We start from the raw sequence: 22,386 nt of genomic DNA on the forward strand, positions 1-22,386 counted from the left end.
AAGCGTGATTCGTCACTCCAAATAACGCGTCCCCGCTGCTCTAGAGTCCAGCAGCGACGTGCTTTACACCACTGCATGCCACGCTTTGCATTGGACTTGGTGATGTATGGTTTAGATGCAGCTTCTCGGCCATGGAAACACATTCCATGAAGCTCTCTGCGTACTGTACGTGGGCTAATTGGAAGGTCTCATGAAGTTTGGAGCTCTGTAGCAACAGAACGTCGACGACCTCTTTGCACTATGCGCTTCAGCATCCGCTGACCCCTCTCTCTGTCAGTTTACGTGGCCTACCACTTCGTGGCTGAGTTACTGTTGTTCCCAAACTCTTCCATTTTCTTATAATAAAACTAACAGTTGACTTTGGAATATTTACGAGGGAGGAAATTTCACAACTGGATTTGTTGCACAGGTGGCATAGGATTATGACAGTTCCACGCTGGAAATCACTGAGAGCGGCCCATTCTTTCACAAATGTTTGCAGAAACAATCTCCATGCCTATGTGCTTGATTTCTTACACCTGTGACAGGCTAAGTTATTAGGACACCTGATTATCATAATTTGGATGGGTGGCCAAATACTTTTGGCAATATAGTGTCTATCTTAAAGTTGTCACCACAATTTATTTTCCAGAGATGGTGGAAAATAAAATTCATAAACATTATATAGATTCACCCTGTCACAACATTAAATACGCCTGAACACTAGCCGATCGATTCGGAGAGTGCATTAAAAAAAGTTGCTTGTAGCATTTATGGTCCAGCATGTCGCACGTCTGTGTTATTATATGCATTCCTCCATTACGTGATGAAACTAATATTTTGTGTATCCTCATGGGCTGAGAGCTCGACTTAATTATTCCAAATAAGACCATCCAATCTCCGCAAACAGAGGCAATTCAAAACTTTGGCATCGTCTATCATGCCTATCCTAAATTGTAACATGTATAATGTTACAATTTAGAAAGGCCTAAATTATCATGATAGGTTCTCTTGAATTGTTGCAATTAGAGATGTCCGATAATATCTTAAATGCTTTAAAATGTGATATCAGAAATTATCGGTATCTGTTTCAAAAAGTAAAATGTATGACTTTTTAAAATGCCGCTGTACGGAAGGGTACACGGACGTGGGGAGAAGTACAGAGCAGTTGCATCTCCCAGTCATACTTGCCAACCCTCCCGATTTTCCTGGGAGACTCCAGAATTTCAGTGCCCCTCCCGAAAATCTCCTGGGGCTACCATTCTCCCGAATTTCTCCCGATTTCCACTTAGACAATAATGTTGGAGGCATGCCTTCAAGGCACTGCATTTACGTGCTCGCCCAATCACATTATATCTACGGCTTTTCACACACACACAAGTGAATGCAATGCATACTTGGTCAACAGCCATACAGGTCATACTGAGGGGGGCCGTTTAAACAACTTTAACACTGTTACAAATGTGTGCCACACTGTGAACCCACACTAAACAAGAATGACAAACACATTTCGGGAGGACATACGCACCGTAACAGAACAAATACCCAGAACCCCCTTGCAGCACTAACTCTTCCCGCACGCTACAATACACACCCCCGCTATCTTTTAACCCCGCCCACCCCAGCCTCCTAATGCTCTCTCAGGTATGTCATGTCCCAAATTCCAAGCTGCTATTTTGAGGCATATTAAAAAAATAAAAATAATGCACCTTGTGACTTCGATAATAAATATGGAAGTGCCATGTTGGCATATTTCTTCTTCCATAACTTGAGTGGGTTTATTTTGGAAAACCTTGTTACATTGTTTAATGCATCTAGCAGGGCATCACAACAAAATTAGGCATAATAATGTGTTAATTCCACGACTGTATATATCGGTATCGGTTGATATCGGATTTGGTAATTAAAAGTTGGACAATATTGGAATATCGGCAAAAAGGACATTATTGGACATCTCTAGTCGCAATCATAACCAATGCAATAAGTTAGCATGATAAACACACAATCTTTCTATATATATACTGTACACGATGTAATTTGATGTGCTATTTATTTGCTGTCTGACCCAGGGAAGCGATTTTCAAGCATCGCACAGGGCAAACTTTTATGGGAGTAGACATTTTCTATTTTGCTAAACTGAATTTAGAGTGCTGATAGAAAACCTCCATGACCTTTTTCACAAGGTGAGAATAAATAGAGAATTCATTCCAGGGATTTATTTCATTTTTGCACTGTACTAGCCGGAGGGATAGATGATTGGAGGGGTTCCTACTCCAGTTAAAGACTCTTACAGCCCTTAACTAAAATGCATCACTTTGCATAAAAGTCATGTATTTAGAGAACAAACAGTGATGCCACTGCCTACACACTAAAAAATACTAGGTCATGTTGATAACCCAATTCATGAGTTGCTTGAATTTTGGAGTTAATTTTATGAATAGCAATCCATTTTTTGGGTTATAAGTAGGGCTGGGCGATCGCGGGTCTGTCTCTGTGCGATAGAGAAAATGACTATATTGTGTATATTGAGTATACATTCTCACGCAGTTGCTTTTAGCTGCGGGCATTACACTACATAAGTTTTCCCACTCTTTCTTGTCTCAAAGAAAGAGTGAGAAATGTCAAAGAAACGTAAACCAAGCGCAGCTTCTTACATACGTCACGTGTGCAGTTTAACACTCCCGCGGGGCAGACAGGTAGCGACATGGTTACGTTGGCAGTGCTGCTAACGGTGAGGTGCGAGTGGTAATAAAAGAGAGAGAAGGTGCTAATCTGGTAAGCAATGGAGGAATAAATAATTACAGCATGGGGTCCATTGTCTGGCGGTGGTTTGACTTCAAACGGGAATATGTTCAACATTTGAAACTCAACATGTCAACATCTCTGGCCGGTGCCACACACACAAATTGCCCAAGCAACTATTTCCAGATCAACACCTAATGAAAAAAATAGTCAACAACAGGACATAACTATCATGACGGGGGGTCGCGGCTTACTGCGAAGTTTGTTCCCTCGGGATGCAAACGGACTTTTCCGGACAAAGAGTAGCAGGTAGGAACATATTTAATAATCAATTAATCCTACACAGCAGAAATATCAGGAACCAAAACAAAAGGAAAGCGTGCCATTCGCACGAGAAGCTAAGGTAAAAAACTTAGGACATGAAACATGAAACTAACTGTGGCGTGAATAAACAAAAACTCACTTGGCATGGCATGATGTATGAGAAGAGCAATAGCAAAAATACCAGCATGAACAGAGCAAGAAAAGATCAATGACGCCAGGCCGACTGACTGGCAAAGACAAGCTTAAATGCTGCCTCTGATTAGTGCTGGTAACCACAATGAGTAACCATGGCAACCAAAACCAACAGGAACTAAAGGAGTCCAAAACTAACAGAAAATACAAAAACATGATCCGGACTATGGATCATTAAAATAACGCCCGCAGAATCCTTTTATCCAGCTCATTTTTATTTAACAGTTATTGAAATATCTTGTGTGACATTATGCACAAAAGTGCACTATATTTGCTTTTAACTATTGTAGTGGCGTTCTGTACAAAAAGTGCACTTTAATGTTGTGTTGTTTTGATATGTTATCTTGGTGACATCATTCACGAAAATGCACTTATAGCTTGTTTTAAAATGTCTCTGACAATCTTGCAATTTTTGTTTTTGAAATGACATGAATGTTTGTGCCACTGCTTAATAACTGTTTAATAAATACAGTTTTGGTCAATTGACTTAGTTGTGATTTCCCTGTCTACATGAAAGTTTAAAATGAGCATATATTAATGCAGTATGAACAAGAATGTTTTAATGTAGACACATAGAATCATCATACTGCTGTGATTACATGTATCAAGTGTTAATCGTGATATGGCCTAAAAATATTGAGATACTAAAAAAAGGCCATATCGCCCAGCCCTAGTGTGTACAGGAAAGACTTGTACCTCTGGGAGAAAATGTCCCGGTAGGGACTGCCGTGCTGCATGGCGATGCCGTAGCCGCGGTCCGGCGTGTTGCTGCCCACCGTATAGAAGGAGCAATCCTCGTCGTTGTTGGCCACGTACTCCAGCACGGCCGCGTCCCACACAAAGCCAAATCGGCCGTACTTCACCTGGAATTAAACACAGAGGAGACATTGGACAATCTTTTGCGACCTGATGATTGAATCAGTTGGAAAAGGGCAGAATATATTCAGCAGACATTCCAGTCGTTCTCTGAAGACTAATTCATGGCGGCCGATATTTCATAAGCAGGGTGTAGCGCTGCAGCGAGGTTATTCTTCTTTTCGAAGATAGAAAATTAAAATTGGGAAAGCAACTTTGCCGCTTATCGTTCCCTTTCGACTCCATGCTGCAGTGTTATTGGCTTGGTGGCTGCTGATATCCCCTCTGTGGGCTTATTCTGTACAATGACTATCTTTTTTGTTGCCTGTGTGGGCACATGTTTGGTTTCTCCAGGTAAGGCGTCAAATAACGATCTCTATCAGTGGGCTTATTCTGTACATTGACTACCTTTTTGTTGCCTGTGTGGGCTTTTTGATTGATTGATTGAAACTTTTATTAGTTGATTGCACAGTGCAGTACATATTTCGTCCAATTGACCACTAAATGGTAACACCCGAATATGTTTTTCAACCTGTTTAAGTCGGGGTCCACGTTAATCAATTCATGGTAGTTTCATGTTTGGTTTCTCCAGGTAAGGCGTCAAATAACGATCACTACCTGTGGGCTTATTCTGTACATTGACTACCTTTTTGTTGCCTGTGTGGGCACATGTTTGGTTTCTCCAGGTAAGGCGTCAAATAACGATGACTATCTGTGGGCTTATTCTGTACATTGACTACCTGTTTGTTGCCTGTGTGGGCACACGTTTGGTTTCTCCTGGTAAGGCGTCAAATAACGATGACTATCTGTGGGCTTATTCTGTACATTGACTACCTTTATGTTACCTTTGTGGGCACACGTTTGGTTTCTCCAGGTAAGGCGTCAAATAACCATCACTATCTGTGGGCTTATTCTGTACATTGACTACCTTTTTGTTGCCTGTGTGGGCACACGTTTGGTTTCTCCAGGTAAGGCATCAAATAATGATCACTAACTGTGGGCTTATTCTATACATTGACTACCTTTTAGTTGCCTGTGAAGGCACACGTTTGGTTTCTCCAGGTGAGGCGTCAAATAACGATCAATATCTGCTCATAAAAACAGACGGATCGACGTCGGCAGCGACGTCGCCTAATGTTTATGCGGAGGAACGAAAAGTAAAGAAGAAACAACTCAGCGGTGACACCCTGATACCATTCCTCCAAACACCTTTATTTTCACTCGGGAGTGTCATAAAGTTTAATGGTGCTTTATGAAATTTTCAAACCCTCTCTTGTCTTCGCCAACGTGCGCCTTTCAACCCGGTCGGCCTTCGCGCGCGCCGACCGATATGTGAGGGAACCGACAAGAGCCTGTGATTGGGTAATTTCACAGTCTGTGGTCCCGTGAAGTGTGCACGTGTGTGTTTAGTGGTTTCCAGAGTGTGTGCGATAATTCACCACGGAGCTTCCAATGGAATCCATTCCACTAATCAACTCTTCGCCACCTTAAAGTGTCTCGAAAAAAAAAAGTGCTTTAAGAATGATTTCACGCCTTTACATTGTTTTTCAATTAGGTTAAAAAAATAAATAAAAATGATTACGCGCTATATAGACGGAATACTTTTGCAGGGAACGTTTGAAATGAAAAGAATCACATGGATCAGCATGCATGGATGAACCAAGAATACCATAAACCAGGCCTGGGCAATTATTTTGACTCGGGGGCCACATTTAAAGAAAAAAGATGTGTCTTATGTTAGTGTTTTATGAACACTAATACAAAACCTCACAATAATGTCTGATTGAATGCTAAAAACGTTATGACAGAACGCCTTAAAAAACCTGATGGAATTTTAAATGTTTCTATGAAGGATAAAACACTGAATATTGACAAAATATAAGCGTCACACCCCCTTTCGATCCACAAGTGAAACGCAACAAAAATGCAACAAATGGTGAAATATGAACGTGAAGGCCAGAAAACAAACCCACCTACAATCTGATATATCTGATACATCACTAAGCTTTTGAACTTTGTTGTGAAAATCTTCTTCCGCGTCTGTGGAAACGCTCCCCACCCACACTGTCTGGTGCCTCGTCTGAGCTGCTGTGACTTACATTACCATAGGAACTAATTAGATGACCATAGTAACTAATTAGATTACCATAGTAACTGGTATATCATCCATATGTGCAGATTCCAACCATTGAAATACTTTGTATAGTTGAACACTTACGGTCGTTAGAAAACATGATTACACATAATAATGGCAGCTACACTTTCCATCTTAAATATCTAAAAAAATTATTTGGGAATGTCCGGCGGGCCAGATTGAAAAGCTCAACGGACCGCATGTGGCCCCCAGACCGTAATTTGCCCATGTCTGCCATTAACAATGATTTTTGGGAATATTTTTCAGAAGCAAAAAGTGCAAATGAAGGGAATAATTGCATGTCTTATTATTTGGCATGTCTTTACTATCAATCAATCAATCGATCAATCAATCAATCAATCAATCAATCAATCAATCAATCAATCAAAGTTTATTTATTAAGCCCTAAATCACGGGTGCCTCAAAGGGCGGCACAAGCCACAACTACATCCTTGGTTCAGATCCCACATCAGGGCAAGAAAAAAATCAACCCTATGGGCTACAATGAGAAAGCTTGTAGGGGACCGCCCCATGGAAGACCGGTGCAATGGACGTAGGGTGGATCTCGTTAATAGTGTAAGAGTCCAGTCCATAGTGGGGACAGCAGGGGGTCATCTTGAGTGGAAAAAAGCAAACAGCGCAGAGACGTCCCCAACTGATGCACAGATGAGTGGTCCACCCCAGGTCCAGACTTTGAACAGCTAGCGGTGCATCTGTGCCCCCCCTCTCCACGAAGAAAAGAGACGGCAGCTCAAGTGGTCTAAAAAAGGGGTATATTTAAAGGCTGGAGTATACAAATGAGTTTTTAAGATGGGATTTACTGAGGAGCTTTTGAGGGATGGAGTGGATTATTTAGAGCAGGGGTGTCAAACTCATTTTAGATCGGGGGCCACATGGAGAAACACTCTACTCCCAAGCAGGCCGGACTGGTAAAATCACGCCACGATGACTTAAAAATACAGACAACTTCAGATTGTTTTCTTTGTTTCAAAATAGAACAAGCATATTCTGAAAATGTACAAAACATAATGTTGTTGGTTTTTTTTTTACACTTACATGTTGCGGTTAATAGTGTTCCATTTTTATTTGTCGCTATTTTAAGTCATTTAAGTCCCACCTTAAAACACATTTGTATACTCTAGCCTTTAAATAGACCCCCTTTTTAGACAAGTTGATCTGCTGTTGCTTTTCTTTTCTCCTCTGCCCCCCTCTCCCTTGTGGGGGGGCACAGGTCCGGTGGCCATGGAGTATGTGCTGGCTGTCCAGAGTCAGGACCCGAAATGTACCGCTCGCCTGTGCATTGGTTGGGGACATCTCTGCGCTGCTGACCCGTCTGCTCGGGATGGTCTCCTGCTGGCCCCACCATGGACTGGACTCTCACTGTTATGTTAGATCCACTATGGACTGGACTTTCACAATATTATGTTAGACCCACTCGACGTCCATTGCATCCAGTGTCCCCTAGTAGGGGGGTTGGTGGGGGGGATCCTCTCCAAGGTTTCTCATAGTCATTCACATTGACATCCCACTGGGTTGTGAGTTTTTCCTTGCCCTTAGGTGCAGCCCTGTGAGACACTTGTGATTTAGGGCTATATAAATAAACATTCATTGACTGATTGAGGTTATTTTCCTTTATGAGTAAATGATGTGATAATTTTCAATCTATCAAGATAAAACAATAATATCAAAATCAAAATACAAGATGTTATTTATGTAGTTTGCTGATTTTCCTTGACTGGAGCACTAACATCATGTGTTGTTGTTTTTTGTTTAACATACATAGCAACAACTACAAATATACAAAGAATTGCTATTGCGACATCTAGTGGACACATTTAGAACTCGGCTCAATTTTATACTTAGCAAACTCATCCCTCTGGCCAGATAAAACCTTTAGGGCTGTATATTTGACAACTCTGCTGTAAACCTTAAAGACACAGAAAACTGGTATTCTATAGTCATAATCCGCCAAACGACTGGACTCAAAGTTATGTTGATCCCACCTTAATCAAAAGATTCAGAAAAAAACATTGTAATTATGAACACTAAAGTCCATTGTGCTCTCAATAAGTGTTCTGGGTCTAAACATTTAACATTTTTAAACCATGCCTGGAGTATACAGTAACATTTTTAATCAAATGGATGCCCAAATTTCTATTTGTATCATGCTAATGTTTGCACTTCAGAGGCTTTAGGTAGCATTTTGGGAGCTTTAAGCCCTTTTATTGCCAGGTTTTCCTCGAGCAAACTGCATGAAGGTGATTCGATCGGCTTTTAGCGCTGTGGCAGGGAAGCAGGCACACTTTTGATGTGTGCGAGTTACATGGAGGTAAACTTTCCGACTTCAAATCCAATAAGTGAACCACAACAACATGGCTCCCAGCAGCCCAACAAAAACATCTCCACCCATGAATCCTAATCATTGCATCAGACCTTGTTTTTTTTTTGCCTCTTTATGAATGACAACCTGGCACATAATCACTGAATTAAAGTCTTCTTCATCTTCCTCACATTTTCATCACAAGCGTCACTGCCCAGGAGGAGACTTAAATTAGCATGCTACTGTTCCTTCCCTGTTGTTTACGTACAAGGTGTCTTGTTTACCCGTTTGAAACGTTTATCGGGTGGGTGAGGACGTTGGGGTGGAACTTATTTTAATGAAGCAATAACATCGCAGGACCACGAGCCTGAGATATTTTTCCCCAGCTGCAGCTCTTGATTGCGGACATTGAGCAGCAAAATAATTTGAAAAGCCTTCCTTCCCCTTAGTACTACATTAACATTAAAAACATCAAATAATAACAAAGAAAATAGTATTTATTTTAGAATTTATTGTTTTTAATATTAAGTAGTGGGCCTGGTACTATCTAAAGTTAAGTAAATTAATGCCAATTAGGGTTGTACGGTATACCTGTATTAGTACAGTACCGCAATTGTCAGCCTTTCCCCTGACAGTTTGTCTATGTTTTATTTTTTTCCTCTGCATTTGTCTGTTTCCTCTGTGTTTAGTATCTCCTGTCTTTAGTTCCTGTCTAGTGCTCTTATTTTGTCAGCTTCCTGTCTTGTCCCTGAGTGCTGTGTTCCTCCTCGGGTGCGGCTGATATGCACCTGGCCACACCTGTTGCCAATTTGTACCTGTTTTGTCTTGTGTCAGTTGCTGGATCATTGTATTGTATTGTCGGTGCCTCATGTCACTCTTGTGTCCTTGCTACCTGTCGTGTTTGGCATCATTTCAGCTATTACCTGTCGTGCTACATCTTGTCCTGGTCGTCGTAGCGGTAAGCTGTTTTTGTTAGCTATTTCCAGTTTTTCTGTTTGTTATCCTCTAGCTTCCATGCTAAGGTTCCTTTTGTTTTTCTAGCTTCCAGTGCTAGCTTCCTTAGTTTGTTATTCCGCCCATGTGCGTACTTTTACCCCTTTCTAGTTTTGTTCTAGTTCTAGTATTTTAAATTAAAACCATGTTTTCCCATTCAATGCCTGCCTCCTTCTCTGCATCCTCGGGTTCGACATCAAATTACTCTGACGGCAATACTAATGAATCATTTTCGGTACTATACCGCCTCTGAAAACTACCAGTCCCTCATCTCCCCGCCCTTCCGTCATCGTCATGACATTGTTGGTTTTACGGTTTTGATTTGATTCGATTTTTATTAAGGATCCCCATTAGCTGGTTGCCACAACAACCCACTAGTCTTCCTGAGGTCCACAAACTCAATACAATTTAAAATAAAAGCATATAATTATAACTACACAATACAGAAAAAATAAATAAAAGCATCCATATGAAAACAAGCAAAACATTTACAGTCACAGAATAATAATTGGCATATAAATATAACTACACAATACAAAACCAAACAAACATCATCAACAAGCAAACTAATTACAGACTCAGATAAAATATTACTTTCTTTTTAAAAATCCTCTTTACTTTCAATGCTTGTGAGAATTTTAGGAAGGTTATTCAAGAGCGATACAGATCTAAAAATAAAATATTTCCGCAAAGCATTCTTCTACGAGCAGAAGAGCATGTTTGGCAGCGCACAATCACAGAGTACTTCCAAGCAGACACAGTGTGTGGACAGAAAGGGAGAACGGACGCATTTTGGCTTCAAAACTAACCATAAAGGTGAAGTTATAACACTGAAACGCCCTCAGGAAGAGGTGCTTTAAGACATGGCTAACGTCCAGCCGCAGTCGGCAGTTTTTTTTAGCTACTTCTAAATCACTAATCCTCGCATCCCAGGCAACAAATGAAATACGTTTCTTACAAGTATCATCCCTGCAGGACGACAAATATCCAAACATGCTTCACTACACACTGTAACGCACCGGCGTCAAAATGTAAACAAACGCCATTGATGGATCTACACCTAACATTCACTGTAATGATACCAAGTACAGGAGTGTATTTAGTCAATACTACTATATTTACATCGATATTTTTCAGCATCACAAAATCTTTTTTAGTTTTTTTAAATTCATATTATGTTCATAAACTCAGGAAATATGTCCCTGGACACATGAGGACTTTGAATATGGTAACGGTAAATGGGTTGTACTTGTATCGCGCTTTTCTACCCCTTCATAAGGAGCCCAAAGCGCTTTGACAGTATTTCCACATTCGCCCATTCACACCTTGACGACAAATGTATGATCCTGTAACTACTTGGTATTGAAAATATACCTATGTGGTATCATCCAAAACTAATGTAAAGTATCAACATCCATCCATCCATCCATTTTCTACCGCTTATTCCCTTTTGGGGTCGCGGGGGGCGCTGGCGCCTATCTCAGCTACAATCGGGCGGAAGGCGGGGTACACCCTGGACACATCGCCACCTCATCACAGGGCCAACACAGATAGATAGACAACATTCACACTCACATTCACACATTAGGATATCAAACAACAGAAGAATAAGTGATTATTACATTTTAACAGAAGTGTAGATAGAACATGTTAAAAGAGAAAGTAAGCAGATATTAACAGTAAATAAAAGCGTAGAATAATAATTAATTTTATACCACTAAACTTTAATAATGTTGACAAAATAATAGAATGATAAATGACACAATATGTTACTGCATATGTCAGCAGCTAAATTAGGAGCCTTTGGTTTGTTTACTTGCTGGTAAAAACAAGTTGTCTTGTATGGGCACTATTTTATTTAAGGACAATCTTGCAATAAGAAACATATGTTTAATGTGCCCTAAGATTTTTTTGTTAAAAAAAGCCAATCATGCCATTTTTTCGTGGTCCCCTTTATTTAGAAAAGTATCGCAAAGTAACATTTTTGTACCAGTACCCAAAATATTGGTATCGGGACAACACCAATGCCAATACATACAAATACAGCTGAAATGAGATGAAATTATTACACAATCTAATATATTTTTTCTCAGTTTTTATTTGGATTAGTGTACCTCTCAATTTTGTAAAACTTAAACTTACAATTTTATCGTCTGTAGCTGTGCAAAAAAATTGCATGATACAGACGTAATAATTTATGGCAGATGATAAAGATTTATTTTAATTCTATTTCCCAATCATGATATTGCATGTTGATGACACATTCTAGCCTTGTCCTGTCATAATCTGTGGTCTGGATTATGTTTTTCTTAATGTTGTTAGTTCCTGTTTTCTGTCCCTTGTTTTGTTTGGTTACCATGCCGACTTATGACTTTCACCTGCCTCTGGTGTTCGGACCCGCGCACCTGTTTCTATTAAAACAGTATGACCTCGGACTATGTTAAGGTAACGTGTGGAGTTCCCAGGGTTCGGTCCTTGGCCCTGCACTCTTCAGCATCTACATGCTGCCGCTGGGTGACGTCATACGCAAATACGGTAATAGCTTTCACTATTATGCTGATGACACCCAACTCTGCATGCCCTAAAGCTGACCAACACGCCGGACTGTAGTCAGTTGAAAGCGTGTCTTAATGAAATTAAACAATGGATGTCCGCTAATTTTTTGCAACTTAACGCCAAAAAAACGGAAATGCTGATTATCGGTCCTGGTAGACACCGACCTCTATTTAATAATACAACTTTAACATTTGACAACCAAATAATAAAACAAGGTGACTCGGTAAAAAATCTGGGTATTATCTTCGACCCAACTCTCTTCTTTGAGTCACACATTAAAAGCGTTACTACAACGGCCTTCTTTCATCTCCGTAACATCGCTAAAATTCGCTCCATTTTGTCCACTAAAGACGCTGAGATCATTATCCATGCGTTTGTTACGTCTCGTCTCGATTACTGTAACGTATTATTTTCGGGTCTCCCCATGTCTAGCATTAAAAGATTACAGTTGGTACAAAATGCGGCTGCTAGACTTTTGACAAGAACAAGAAAGTTTGATCATATTACGCCTGTACTGGCTCACCTGCACTGGCTTCCTGTGCACTTAAGATGTGACTTTAAGGTTTTATTACTTACGTATAAAATACTACACGGTCTAGTTCCATCTCTATCTTGCCGATTGTATTGTACCATATGTCCCGGCAAGAAATCTGCGTTCAAAAGACTCCGGCTTATTAGTGATTCCTAAAGCCCAAAAAAAGTCTGCGGGCTATAGAGCGTTTTTCCGTTCGGGCTCCAGTACTCTGGAATGCCCTCCGGTAACAGTTCGAGATGCTACCTCAGTAGAAACATTTAAGTCTCACCTTAAAACTCATTTGTATACTCTAGCCTTTAAATAGACGTCCTTTTTAGACCAGTTGATCTGCCGCCTCTTTTCTTTTTTCTCCTATGTCCCCCCCTCCCTTTTGGAGGGGGTCCGGTCCGATGACCATGGATGAAGTACTGGCTGTCCAGAGTCGAGACCCAGGATGGACCGCTCGTCGGGACCCAGGATGGACCGCTCGCCTGTGTATCGGTTGGGGACATCTCTACGTGGCTGATCCGCCTCCACTTGGGATGGTTTCCTGTGGACGGGACTCTTGCTGCTGTCTTGGATCCGCTTTGAACTCAACTCTCGCGGCTGTGTTGGAGCCACTGTGGATTGAACTTTCACAGTATCATGTTAGACCCGCTCAACATCAATTGCTTTCGGTCCCCTAGAAGGGGGGGGGGGGGGGGGGGGGGGTTGCCCACATTTGTGGTCCTCTCCAAGGTTTCTCATAGTCAGCATTGTCACTGGCGTCCCACTGGATGTGAATTCTCCCTGCCCACTGGGTGTGAGTTTTCCTTGCCCTTTTGTGGGTTCTTCCGAGGATGTCGTAGTCGTAATGGTTTGTACAGTCCTTTGAGACATTTGTGATTTAGGGCTATATAAATAAACATTGATTGATTGATTGATTGACCCCTATTTAAGCCTGTCTTTGCCAGTCAGTCGGCTGGCGTCATTGCTTGTTTTCATGCGATACCACAGTTCATGTTGCTCGTTCTATGTCCGATTCCAAGTTTTGCTGGTTATTTGTTTCATGCCACAGTAAGTTTTGTTTGTTTTTTGCAGTAAGTTTTGTTTGTTATTTGCCACAAGTTTGGCTAATTGTTTTCATGTCTATTGTTTCATGTTCTAAGTTTACACGCTTACCTTTGGGTGGTTTTCTGTTTTTTTGTGAAGCAAATATATGGAACAATATTTTTTTTTTCTAAGATTAAGTGGGTTTTGGCTTACTCTCTATGGTTTGGGAAATATGGTCGCTGTTTTTTTAGGCAAACTTTACATTCCCTAATGAACAGTGTAGCAGTTGATGTAATTACCTCACAGAGTTGTGGCTAAGTTGGGGCTGAAAGTCTTTCAAATCGACAGGTGAGTGCTCAGATTAGTCTGGCGCTACTTTATCGCTGCTTTCCAAAAAAATCCATATGTTAAACACACTTTGCATTGTTTGTATACTCTTTCGGTGCGGTCTGCCAAGTTGCTGTGTGTGTCGTCTTTTGCAAACGAGTACTCCCGTATTTTGTCATCACAGAAATATTGCAAGATTTGAGCCGCCATAATTTCATAGTAGTTCTACCAGCGACTGATTCATGACTTTCCACCGATCCATACTACGCATAGATTGATCCAGCGGCTCACCAAACAATCTAGTCATATCTCTAAAGTTAAAAACGGTTATCAATTTGATTACCAGAGAACTTTCCTCCAGAAGGTCTTATCTTTGCCTACGTGTTGTCAGATAAAACAAACAAAAAAATGCCACAATGCCCAGCAATATGTTTGGAGGCGAAAAGGTGAGGCCTTTAATCCCAGGAACACCATAACTACTGTCAACCATGTTGGTTGTAGTATTATTATCTGGGCCTGTTTTGCTGCCTATTGAACAGGTGCTTTACAGATAGTAAATAGGACAGCGAAAAATGAGGACTACTTCCAAATTCTAATAGACAACCTAAAATCATCAGCCCGGTGGTTGGGTCTTGAGCGCAGTTGGGTGTTCGAACAGGACAATGACCCCAAACACACGTCAAATGTGGGAAAGGAATGGCTAAATTAGGCTAGAACTAATGTTTTAGAATGCCCTTCCCAAAGTCCTGACTTAACGTGTGGACAATGCTGAAGAAACAAGTCTACGTCAGAAAAACCACACATTTAGCTGAACTGCACCAATTTTGTCAAGAGGAGTGGTCAAAAATTAAACCAGGAGCTTGTGGATGGCTACCAAAAGTGCCTTATTGTAGTGAAACTTGCCAAGAGACATGTAACCAAATATTAACATTGCTGTATGTATACTTTTGACCCAGCAGATTCAGTCACATTTTCATTAAACCCATAATAAATTCATAAAATAACTCAACTTCCTGAATTTTTTTTTTGTGGCCAACAAGTATGTGCTCCAATCACTCTATCACAAAACAATAAGAGTTGTAGAAAGTATTGGAAACTCAAGACAGCCATGACATTACGTTCTTAACAAGTGTATGTAAACTGTATATTATGTCTAACTCTAGGTTTGAAAAAAAAAAGTTTTACTTCTTTGGCTTTCCTTCTTAGATGTCTACATTTTTATTCTTTAACAAGTACTCTATGAAGGGTTAACTCATGCCTCCAAAGGTTGGTTGTTTGTCATCTTGCATCATTCCTCGTTTGACTTTGATTCACGGGAATCAAGAGAAATCAAGAGTAAAGTAGGCATGGGACTCTTCGCCCAAGTAAAGAGAAAAGAGCAATTGCCCAGAGACAAAACTCACATCTTGACATCTTCACATCTTGGTCGACGAGAGCCAAATAACTGTGGCCTCGCTCCCGAATAATTGCAGCGGCTACCGATTTCTACTTATTCTTAAAAAGACAGGGTATGTCAAAAAACAACAAACAACTGGCAGCAACTGTTTTCTGATCCAAACCACACAGTGCAAGATCAGATGTATCAGATAGTCCCGGCAAGAAATCTGCGTTCAAAGGACTCCGGCTTATTAGTGATTCCCAAAGCCCAAAAAAAGTCTGCGGGCTATAGAGCGTTTTCATTCCGGGCTCCAGTACTCTGGAATGCCCTCCCGGTAAAAGTTCGAGATGCCACCTCAGTAGAAGCATTTAAGTCTCACCTTAAAACTCATTTGTATACTCTAGCCTTTAAATAGACTCCCTTTTTAGACCAGTTGATCTGCCGCTTCTTTTCTTTTTCTCCTATGTCCCACTCTCCCTTGTGGAGGGGGTCCGGTCCGATCCGGTGGCCATGTACTGATTGCCTGTGTATCGGCTGGGGACATCTCTGCACTGCTGATCCGCCTCCGCTTGGGATGTATTCCTGCTGGCTCCGCTGTGAACGGGACTCTTGCTGCTGTGTTGGGTCCGCTTTGGACTGGACTCTCGCGACTGTGTTGGATCCATTATGGATTGAACTTTCACAGTATCATGTTAGACCCGCTCGACATCCATTGCTTTCTTCCTCTCCAAGGTTCTCATAGTCATCATTGTCACCGACGTCCCACTGGGTGTGAGTTTTCCTTGCCCTTATGTGGGCCTACCGAGGATGTCGTAGTGGTTTGTGTTGTGGTTTGTGCAGCCCTTTGAGACACTAGTGATTTAGGGCTATATAAGTAAACATTGATTGATTGATTGATATTTAATTTGATTATTTTTTTTCCTTTGAGTACATCCTTCATCTCATGGCCCCTTTTGGTTGATTTTCACCAGTGCTGCTTTAGTTTTAATGCTCATTTCATACACCTACAGTTTCATTTCTGTTAAAATGTTGCACCAGCGTGCCGTCACTGGCTTCCGGCAAGCGTGCAGAAATTTGCATAAACATTAGATTAGGCGCAAGCAAAATCCATCAAGGGAAAGCATACAGATAGTGTGACATTTCCAATGCAGACCCTTATGTATATATGTGTGCGTGTGTGGATAATAACATCATCTGACACCAGCTGCACAGTCCCCATTGTGATTTGCTTTTTGCTATTATTATACTTGTACAAACCCCACTTCCATATGAGTTGGGAAATTGTGTTAGATGTAAATAAAACAGAATACAATGATTTGCAAAATCCTTTTCAACCCATATTCAATTGAATGCACTACAAAGACAAGATATTTGATGTTCAAACCCATAAACTATTTTTTTATTTTTGCAAATAATAATTAACTTAGAATTTCATGACTGCAACACGTGCCAAAGTAGTTGGGAAAGGGCATGTTCACCACTGTGTTACATCACCTTTTCTTTTAACAACACTCAATAAACGTTTGGGAACTGACGAAAGTAATTGTTGGAGCTTTGAAAGTGGAATTCTTTCCCATTCTTTTTTTTATGTAGAGTTTCAGTCGTTTAACAGTCCGGGGTCTCTGCTGTCGTATTTTATTCTTCATAATGTGCCACACATTTTCGAAGGGAGACAGGTCTGGACTGTAGGCGGGCCAGGAAAGTACTCGCACTCTTTTATTACGAAGCCACGCTGTTGTAACACGTGCTGAATGTGACTTGGCATCGTCTTGCTGAAATAAGCAGGGGCGTCCATGAAAAAGACAGCGCTTGGATGGCAGCATATGTTGTTCCAAAACCTGTATGTACCTTTCAGCATTAAAGGTGCCTTCACAGATGTGTAAGTTAATATTCGAGCCTACTACGCTACTATATTTCAATGTTGGTCATTAAGGTGGTACTTGGATAACCAAGTGTTACCTGAGGTTGTACTTGTTGAAACATGTTTAATGAATCACCAAATGTTTTTTTTACAGATTTGATCCAATTACAACCTGGACCACTTTGGGGGGGCACTTTAGAGCAGGGGTGTCAAACTCATTTTAGATCGGGGCCACATGGACAAAAATCTGTGGACAACTTCAGATTGTTTTCTTTGTTTAAAAATAGAACAAGCACATTCTGACAATGTACAAATCATAATGTTGTTGGTTTTTTTTTACACTTACATGTTGCGGTTAATAGTATTCTATCTTGTTATACTTTCTAAATAAATGATGTGATGATGTTCATCAGTCAACTCATTGGTGTTAATTAAATCAAATTCCAGGACGTTATTTATGTAGTTTTCTCATTTTCCTCGACTGGTGCACCAACATCACGTGGTTTATTGTCTTTTCTTTTTTTACATACTGTACGTATATGTAAAAAAATATATATACATCATATATATATTTTTCAAACATATATCATCTACAAAGATACAAAGAATTGCTATTGCGACATCCGGTGGACATATTTAGTACAGCAGTTTCTTTCATTCAAATATTTTCATTTGTATACTTAGCAAAATCATCCCGCGGGCCGGATAAAACCTGTTCCTCGGGCCTTACGCTTGATACCCCTGCTTTAGAAGGTCTACTGTATTAGTATTTACATTATAGACGTACAAATTATAGACAAGTAGATCCTTCCCCATGGGTATCAATGATAAAAATTCAATAACTGTGCAAATATTGTAAAAAGATAATAGTTTATAGGAAGTAAAGAGACACTCTGAGCTATATTCACATGCAGCTGGCAATCAATCCCTCTCCAGGTGTCGCATCTGAATGTTTACCTGAGTTGCCATCATCCTGTATCCTCTATTCCCCTTGAGATGTAATCTCACAACTTCTTCACTCACTTTCCTTCTTTGTTGTTTAATTACCCTTGTTGTTTAATTACCCCACCTCCCTTTGTTTCCAAAGGGAGGTGGGGTAAAAAAAAAAAAAAAATCAACAAGAAAATCATATCGCCTCGCAGTATGCAAATATTTGCCCGTTAAGCTGATGAGAGACACAATAGAAAAGAGGCGCAGATGTGGCAGAGACAGATCCTCCACCATGGATCAGTGAGCCAAAACTAAGATCTAACAGGATAAATTATTAATATTCTGCCTTCTTTCCTTTTGTTCCAACTATATTTTATTCTTATGTTTGCCTGCCTCTGAAAGAATGCATCATTAGATGTTGATCTTTAATACTTTGGCAAATGAAGCGAGTGTGTTTGGGGGTGTGAAGGTCTTGGCTGTCGGTCTTATTTTGGATAAATTTGCCTAGCAACAAAATAACTGAAATAACTAACCAATCAGCTCATGTCATCCGTCCTTTTTGCGGGACATAGGGACGCTGGAGCCTATCCCAGCTGACATTTAGCAAGAAGCAGGGCAAACATCCAATCGTGGAATAAAATCCCGTATCTAGAAATTCACAGATTGGAAGCTGACATATTTATTCCTCTTTTCCTCCAACACTTTTGTTGTTGTGTTGCGCGTTAAAAGCCATCTTGGAGGCGGATTACGCGCGTGTTTGGCTCGGTCCGCGTCTCAGCACACCTTGGCGTGTGTTAAACTGGTAATGAAAATGCAAATCAACTTGGACCGCTTTGACTGGCTGCCGCCCGCCGAATGGGCCAATAAGTGTTTCCGCGAGGTGATTTGGAGGACTTCAAGGCAGTTGTTGAAGCCGCATAAAAGGTCAAGACTCCTCCTGTGTGAAATGTGTCTTCTAATTTAGGAGTGAACTTTGAAAAGAGTTGTGTTTCTCGGGGGATCGGTTAGTTGGTTGTGGGGGGAAAATGGAGTGACATTCAGTGGAGAGCAGAGCTCTACCAAAGAAGAGCAGCATTCAAGTTTATACCTACAAAAAGTCATGCATTACTTACTGAGAAATTAGGGAAATGTAATTTTTTTTCGTGGCTCATCCCTACACCTGGCATGCACTGAACAATGGATGTCCACTAACTTTTTGCAACTCAACGCTAAGAAAATGGAAATGCTGATTATCGGTCCTGCTAGACACCGACACCTATGTAATAATACCACCTCAAAAGTTGACAACCAAACAGAAGAACCTGGGTATTATCTTTGACCCAACTCTCTCATTTGAGTCCCACATTAAGAGTTCTTTTTTCATCTCCGTAATATCGCTAAAATGTGTTCCATTTTGTCCACCAGTGACACTGGGATCATTATTCATGCGTTCACAGAGGTGGGTAGAGTAGCCAGAAATTGTACTCAAGTAAGAGTACTGTTACTTTAGAGATTTATTACTCAAGTAAAAGTAAGGAGTAGTCACCCAAATATTTACTTGAGTAAAAGTAAAAAGTATGTTGTGAAAAAAACTACTCAAGTACTGAGTAACTGATGAGTAACATTGCCATTACGGAAACAAATAATGCACAAAAACATAAAAATTGCAACGAGCAAATTCAGAGCCAGGAATATCTCTTAAGCAACTAAAACAATAATATATATTAAATAATAGTACATTAAAATAAAAAAAAAATTAAGGCACATTGAGCCACAATAACTTAACAGCACCATGGGCTCAGTAGGCATCCAACGATTGATTGATTGATTGAAACTCGTATTAATAGATTGCACAGTACTGTACACATTCCATACAATTGACCACTAACACCCCAATAAGTTTTTCAACGTTAATCAATTACTTAATAAATGACCAAGTTGAGGTGATCTACCTCATATATACATACACACACATATCATATATATATATATATATATATATATATATATATATATATATATATATATATATATATATATATATATATATACACAGTATATAATTTATATTTATTTATTTTGCCGTTTTTGTTGACATGTTAAAGGTGTTTTAATGAATATACATGCATGTTTAACATATAGATTCCTATCTTTCATGAAGACAAGAATATAAGTGTGTGTATTACCTGATTCTAATGACTTGCATTGTAGTTTCGATAACGTCCACGTTTTCAAATGGAGGAGAGAACAAAAGTTCCTCCTTTCCGTCTAATACCACATGAAACTCGTTGGTTTTTAACATCTTATTAGTCCAGCTTCCATATTCGTTTTTATACACTTTACAAGAAATACATTGCCGGCAAACTTCGTAGTTTGCTAGCTTATTTGCACTGGCTTTCGGAGACTCTTATTTTGTTAGCGCAGGCGCGATGGAGCGGCACTTTTATTGTGAAGACAGGAACTGTGCGATCAGTCTTTAGGCTTTTGACGGGAAGTACGGTTGAAATAAAAAAGTGTCTTTTTTCATTTGCACTTTTGATTGATTGATTGAAACTTTTATTAGTAGATTGCACAGTACAGTACATATTCCGTACAATTGACCACTGGATGGTAACACCCCAATAAGTTTTTCAACTTGCTTAAGTCGGGTTTCACGTGTGACGGTCATGTGACCGCCTGGCTCTGTTTGATTGGTCCAACGTCACCAGTGACTGCATGTGATTGGTGAAACGCAGGCATGCGTAGATCCTATGTTGAAAAACCACAACAAACATTAATAGATCGATAAAAAAAGTAGCGAGTAGCGAGCTGAATGTAGATAAATGGAGCGGAGTAAAAGTAGCGTTCCTTCTCTATAAATATACTCAAGTAAAAGTAAAAGCATTTTGCATAAAAACTACTCTTAGAAGTACAATCTATCCCAAAAGTTCCTCAAGTAGATATAACGGAGTAAATGTAGCGCGTTACTACCCACCTCTGTGCGTTCATTACGTCGTCTCGATTACTGTAACGTATTACTTCCGGGTCTCCCCATGTCTAGCATTAAAAGATTACGGTGGGTACAAAATGCGGCTGCTCGACTTTTGACAAGAACAAGAAAGTTTGATCATATTACACCTATACTGTATATGGTTTTATATACCTATATACATCCATCCATTTCCTACCGCTTATTCCCTTTGGGGTCGTGGGGGGCGCTGGTGCTTATCTCAGCTACAATCGGGCGGAAGGCGTTTAGACCCTGGACAAGTCGCCACCTTATCGCAGGGCCAACACAGATAGACAGAGAACATTCACACTCATATTCGCACACTAGGGACCGTTTTTAGTGTTGCCAATCAACCTATCCCCAAGTGCATGTCTTTGGAAGTGGGAGGAAGCCGGAGTATCCGGAGGGAACCCACGCATTCACAGGGAGAACGTGCAAACTCCACACTGAAAGATCCCAAGCCCGGGATTGAACCTTGACTACTCAGGACTTTCGTATTGTGAGGCAGACGCACTAAACCCTCTCCCACCGTGAATCTTAAGTGGCTTTCAGTGCACTTAAGATGCGACTTTAAAGTTTTACTACTTACATACAAAGAACTTAACGGTCTAGCTCCATCCTATCTTGCAGATTGTATTGTACCATATGTCCCAGCAAGAAATCTGGATTCAAAGAACTCCCGTCTTATTAGTAATTCCCAGAGCCCAAAAAAAGTCTGCGGGCTAAAGAGTGTTTTCCATTCGTGCCCCGGTACTCTGTAATGCCCTCAGGGTAACAGTTAGAGATGCTACCTCAGCAGAAGCATTTAAGTCCCATCTTAAAACTCATTTGTCTACTCTGGCCTTTAAATAGACCCATTTTAGACCAGTTGATCTGCTGTCTCTCTTTTTTTCTGCTCTGCCCCCCCCTATACCGTGTGGAGAGGTTATTAGGTGACCACAGATCATGCGCACGCTGTTTAAAGTCGGGACCCGGGGTGGACCATTCATCCGTGCATCAGTTTGTTAGGTCTCTACGCTGCTGACTTGTCTCCACTCAAGATCATCCCCTTCTGGCCCCACTATGGACTGGACTCTCACACTATTAACGAGATCCACTCGACACCCATTGCACCAGTCGCCCATCTGCTGTCTCTTCCAAAGTTTCTCATTGTATTCCATTGGATTGAGTATTTTTCTTGACCTGATGTGGGACCTGAGCCGAGGATGTCGTTGTGGCTTGTGCAGCCCTTTGAGACAATTGTGATTAAGGGGTATATAAATAAACTTTGATTGATTGATT

General features: G+C 40.5%; 1 protein-coding gene across 3 annotated transcripts in view; it reads right to left on the reverse strand.

Moving 5' to 3' along the window:
• grid2 (glutamate receptor, ionotropic, delta 2) overlaps positions 1–22,386 on the reverse strand; it is a 1,199,099-nt gene that overhangs the window by 89,901 nt on the left and 1,086,812 nt on the right. For all 3 annotated transcript variants that reach the window (XM_061901055.1, XM_061901073.1, XM_061901064.1), the window contains exon 14: positions 3,934–4,100. In XM_061901055.1, coding sequence (XP_061757039.1) covers positions 3,934–4,100 — 167 coding nt within the window. The remainder of the gene's footprint in view (positions 1–3,933; positions 4,101–22,386) is intronic.

The sequence above is a fragment of the Nerophis ophidion genome, linkage group LG01, assembly GCF_033978795.1.
Source record: "Nerophis ophidion isolate RoL-2023_Sa linkage group LG01, RoL_Noph_v1.0, whole genome shotgun sequence".
Taxonomy (NCBI): Eukaryota; Metazoa; Chordata; class Actinopteri; order Syngnathiformes; family Syngnathidae; genus Nerophis; species Nerophis ophidion.